The sequence below is a fragment of the Pterocles gutturalis genome, unplaced genomic scaffold, assembly GCF_000699245.1.
Source record: "Pterocles gutturalis isolate BGI_N339 unplaced genomic scaffold, ASM69924v1 scaffold34720, whole genome shotgun sequence".
In the NCBI taxonomy this organism is placed as follows: domain Eukaryota; kingdom Metazoa; phylum Chordata; class Aves; order Pterocliformes; family Pteroclidae; genus Pterocles; species Pterocles gutturalis.
The window spans coordinates 1,069-6,415 of record NW_010147028.1 but is presented as its reverse complement, the minus strand read 5'-3'; the positions used below and the strand labels follow the sequence as shown (position 1 = coordinate 6,415).

The window sequence follows — 5,347 nt, the reverse complement described above, 5'->3', positions numbered from 1 at the left end:
GAAGATTTCTTTTTAAGTGCTGGTGCAAAAGGGCCGGTCTTGCAGCCTCCTTTCTCCTCCCTGCATCTAGCCTGGGTGGCAATGCGTCCTTTTGCTTTGCTGCTTAAGATGGTGTCTTGAGGTCTCTAAGGTTGAGCTGAAGACAGCTGTCTTCAGATGCTCTCAGTTGCCTTTGGCTTTGTGGCCAGGGAGACGACACACCTTTGAGCTGTGGGGTAACTCTGCTTTCAGTTTTTTTGCATCTCCAACGTGAGCTGGGTTTGGATGGAGCCTAGACAGTCAAGCTGTGCCATCTCCGCCGCAGGACAAGCAAACAAGGTATGCCTTGTCTGTGCATGTGCAGGAGGAGCATGCAGGTGGCGTGGTCTGTGAGTACACATGGTCCTGCACACCCTCACCTGTACCGCGGTGCGTGTGCTTGCAGGGCACGTGTCTGCATGCACGCCTGTCCTTTGCAGGGGTTTCTGCCCTTGGGCGTGCACTCATGGTGGGGGAGAAAGGGCTCGCATGAACCTGTGCCCAACTGCCTTGCTTTCTGCTGGCCCTGTAACATGCTGGTTCGCCGCTGGGCTCAGCCTCTTTTGAAAGTCACCATAAAGTGGCAGCAGCTTTGGCATCTCCTTGCCCCTGGTAGTGCACAGCTGAAAGGGCTGGTGGCATCTCAGAGGGGAGGGCCTGAACGCCCTCCTGTTTGCTAGATGGGCAAGGAGGGTCTCTTGTCCAGCAAGAGCAGCTTGGGCTGAGCTGAAATCCACAGGTCCTCTTCATCCTTCTTCTTCTTCTTCTTTTTCTTCTTGTTCCTCTCGGCATGCAGCTGCCCGTTGCTGCTGGTACTGCTTTTCTTTTTCCTGCTCTCTCTCCTCCGGCTGCAGAAGCAGCAGTGGCAGCAGATGAAAATGAATGCAATGAGCACCACGAAGGGCAGACCCATCAGCACGGCCAGGCAGACGGTGTTGAAGACACCTTCCTGATGCTTGGTACGGATGAGCTCCAAGATGGAATTAAAGAAAGAGCTGATCTTCTGCTCCATGTTGGCTCCTGGGCAGGCTGCCTGTGCTGCTCCCTCTGCTTGAAGACCCCTTGGGATATGTTCAGCTCCTGTAAATGGCTAATGGTTCCACAAGTGTCTTGGATGGTGCCTGCAGAGACAGAAAACCACATGGATCAGGTGCCTGCTCTCTCCATTTCCTCCATGGAGCTGCCAGCACAGCCAAAGCCTCAGCAGGGTGAGAAGTCTGCTGCCACAAGGGACCAGGCCATGCTACCGGCCACATCACTTTGGATGTTCCCATCTGAGAAACACAGCCTCCCAGCCTCTCCTGGGGTTTGTTCCTGGTGGTGGGGATGGGACAGAAGGGCTTTGGTTGGGCATCCTGTATCGTTGGCATCTGGCCAAGCACAAATCCTGCCCCCCTGGACATACATCTCGCTTGGCAGCTACAGCATTGAGTTCTTATTAGCCCTTTGTAGGGTTTATTTCTTAGCGGAGGAAATATTGCCTGCAGGAGGAGCTTTCCTGTCTGCGAAGGGACTTGCCCGGTCCAGGCAAGGGACCATTGGAGAAAGTGGCACTGCTGCCATCGGAGCTGGGAGTGAGCATCTCATGGGTCTCTCCTTACCCCTGATCCACACTGGGATGGGGTGTCTGGTTTGGACAGACCATTTCTCATGGTCTGTGGTCTGGGATGGGCAGCTGAGCTGCTGCGGGCAGGACACTGTCTGTCCTGGGCACTGTGCTGGGGTCTGGTCCTGCTGCTCTGGCACCCAGGGCACCACGGGCAGGGTTGGAGGTGGGGCTGTGGTTAAACCACCTGGGTTTCTGATGGGAACTGTGGTCAGTGGCCTGACCCATGGCCACCTCCGTGCGGCGGGGGCTGGCCGCAAAGGCAGTGGGGGGGGAGGACAAGGGCTGGCTGGGGATGGAGGAGCCGCTGCCGTGCCTCACCTGGGAATTGCTCCAAGGGTTGGGTAGGGCTGAGGAGCATTTCTGCAGGCTGATGTAAGGTTTTCCTCTCCCTCGGGGAGGGAGAGGTGCTGCTGAGTGGCAGGGCTCCCGGGGAAGCCCTCCTGCACGGGCAGGGAGCGGCTGCCTCTGCTCACAGCTTTCCTCCTCTCCTGGGGCCAGGCAATGCTCCTGGGTTTTTGAGTAGGGCAGGGGGCTTTGTGCCGTGAGTTTGCAGTTCTGGTTCAGCACAGGGGTCACTAAGTTATGGGTTGTATAAAGAAAGAGCTGGCAGCAGCAATATCAGGCTTCAATACCATGTTTCACTCTCGCTTGGCATTTGCCAGCCTTTGCGATTGAAGCCCTGCAGCCTCTTGAGGGAATGCTGAAATCCCCATGTGCACAGGAAAGGAAACTGAGGCACAGTAAAAGAGGAGCCAACACTTCTACCTAACAAACACTTAACAGGTACAGCCTGAGCTCCAAAGGTGTCCCCGGGGGGCCTGCTGTCCCCTGTGACCCTTAACTCCTTGTTTCTCCCTCTGGCAGCTCTCGCAGAGCCTGGGTGCCTCCAGGGAGGAACGGGAAAGGGACCCAGGCTGGTTTCGGTTCAAGCTTCCTTGTCTGTAGCACTACTGTTCCTTGCTTTGAAACACATTTATGGTTGTCATGGCACCTGCTGAGGGATGGCCTCTTGTACTGAGTGTTTTCGGATGCTCCAGTTTACCCAGCCAGGATGCTCCTGCATCCTCCTGCCTCACTTTCCAGTGAGACCCTACCTCCTAACCAACAGCAAAGCTGCCTGCCTTGCCCGAAAAAGAACCCACGAGTCCCACTCAACCCTAACCATAACCCTCATGCTGCTGCTGCTGCCCGGGGAGGAAGCGGGGCTGCTGCTGAGGTGGAAGCTGGCAGCAGCCCCTGAAAAGGTGGTTCCCAGGGGAAAACCTGCCTTCAGAAACACTGTCCTGGGACTTACAACGCTACTGTACAGGGTCTTGTTTCACCAGCTGCTCCCAGCCGCTGGCTTCTGTACCTGGTTGCCAGCGCCCCACAGCTGAATCCTTCAGCATTGATGCTGAGGTCTCAACCTGGGACTTGACCAGTGCCCAGATCCTCTGTAAAGAGAAGGGTTTCATCTTCCCTGCCCCTCACAGAAACAGACTGACCGCTGCAAATTTACTGTTTGGTTCTGCACGAGAGCGAGGCTCAGCTGGCTCTAGTTAGTGGTGGTCTCTCTTTTAAACGTACGCATGGGAAACGTGATGAAAATGGACATTATAAAGTTCTGCGAGTGCCTTTCTGAAAAACTCTCATTTATGATTTACCAAATGAAACGCAGTGCTGAGTGAGGTAGTTTGGGCTTTGGCTAAAGGAAAGCTTTTGTAGCTCGTGTCTTATTGCTGGATTTTTGTCCAGTCTGCTGCATCTTCCAGTTTCTGCTTGCTAGAAGGGGCATCTGCTTTAGCTCCCAGGGGAGGTAAGTGAGGGCTCTTTGGGCGCTCTCTCTGCTAGTCGCATTGCCAGCAAAGGGCAAGGGGGGAAGCGGTGAGAGCTGCTTCTTAAAACTGCTTCCTGTCCCAACCTTCATCCTCGTTGAGGCCTTTTTTTAGGATAGCTGTACTAAAGGTTAAACTGCAACACAACTAAACAGAGCGGCTTTTCCTCATCCTGAATCATCTCTGTGAAGCAGGTTTGCCATTTATCCATAAATATCCTGACAGCTCATTATCCAGGCAGGAACACTAGACGCCTATGATACATGTCATTCCAAAAAAGAAGTTAAAAAAAACCCCAAAACCAACCTCAAAACAACAACCGCCTTAATTTCAGACAAAACAGGATGTACAGTTTTATTCCTGCACTGAGCTGCTTTATATTTACTGCCTCTAAACTTCTGGGGAGGGAAGGAGGGCTGGAACTTCCTTTTAAACTTGTAATTAATTGTTTGCAGAGAAAAAAAAAAGAAAGCTAAGCCCTTTGAAATGTTTCCACTTTGAACCGGAGCTGAATGCGCTGCAGAGGCTCTCACTGCTTGCTCCTGGGGAGCGCCCAGCCTGGAGGGACCTTCTTGGCGCTGCTGTGGCCACCAGGCAAAGGGTGGCTTATGGCCGGGATGTTTGGCCATGAAGTGATGGGTCCCCGTCCGAGCTGGGGATGTGGAAGCCTGGAGCAGCAGGGATGCAGCCGAGCATCCCGTGCAAGGGGAAGGCAGAGGGACCTGCCGCTGCCCCGAGCACGCAGCTCCAAAAACCCAGGGCCACCTTTCATCGTGAATACGCAGCTGGTTGTCCAACGCCTTTTCTTTTCTGTGCTTGCATCGCCTTTTGTTTTGTAGATGAAGGGATGTCTGTATGCTAAATAAAAGGGTTCTTCAGTTTAATATATGAAAAAAAGGGGGGGGGAAGGGAAAGTAGAAAAACTGGTGCCTTTTGAGCTGGTGACTTCAAGGGCAGAAGGGTTACCCAAGGCCACCTATCGCCAGCTGAAGCCTGGGTGCACAGCGAGGAGCTGCATTTAGGAGAAACGTGGGCTGCTGCTCAATTTGGTGTGACAACATCATCTCCCCTTAGAGAGAGGACGAAGGGGGAGAGCTGTGCTGGGGTCTGCCATGGGTGCGAACCAGGGGCCCAATGCACGTGGAGCTGCAGCTGGGAGATGGACTGGTTTTTTGGGTCAAGGTATGGGACCAAAAAAATGGGGTCAGGGAGGCACTGGGAGATGGGGCAGCATCTCAGGGGAGGGCTGCTGAATGCCCTGCTAAATGAGTTCTTTGTTTTTGGGTAGCCAGCGCTGGCAGCGAGTTCGGGGAAAGCTGACTTGGTAACTCGCTCGGGAAATCCTGTGGCCAGGGATGGATGGCTCTGTCTGACAGCAGCTCGGTATGGCAGGGGTTTGCACAGCTTGTGTAAATTTTAATCAAAGTTGGGCAGCCAACATGAGGTTCTTTAATCCACCTTGGCTCCAAAGGAGCCGTTTTTTTTTGAAGGGTGGGGAGCATCTGCCACTCCTCCGGAGTTATGGGCAGCTGTGGGTGGAAAACAAGCTCCTTTGGAGGGCCAGCTTGGGATGGCACAGCAAACTATCGGTGTGCACAGCTTGCCTGGCTGAGCCGGAGGAGTAAAGGCTGCCAGCCTGAGCATGGGGAAATCGAAACATAGGGTTGCCTTGGCGATGCTGGCTTGCCCACATCCTGCACACTGCAGAGCAACCGCAGCGGCTGGGGAGGGAGGTCGAGTTTGCAGAAGAGTTGCAGTTTGCTGGAAAAAGGGGGCAAAGGGCTAGAAACTGCTATGCAGGGTCACTGTGGCAGAGGGGAGAGAGCTGGAGATGTTGCCGGACCTGATTTTGCAAGTTAAGTCCTTTAGAATCAACATTCAACAGGCTCTTACATCTGCGTGAAAG

General features: G+C 53.9%; 1 protein-coding gene across 1 annotated transcript; it reads right to left on the bottom strand.

Annotated features, from left to right (window-relative positions):
• Window positions 1–694: 694 nt before the first annotated feature.
• KIAA0040 (KIAA0040 ortholog) lies at window positions 695–1,030 on the bottom strand. The gene has a single exon (XM_010085926.1). It carries the CDS (start codon window positions 1,028–1,030, stop codon window positions 695–697), a length of 336 nt encoding a protein of 111 aa, XP_010084228.1.
• Between the last annotated feature and the right edge of the window lie 4,317 nt (window positions 1,031–5,347).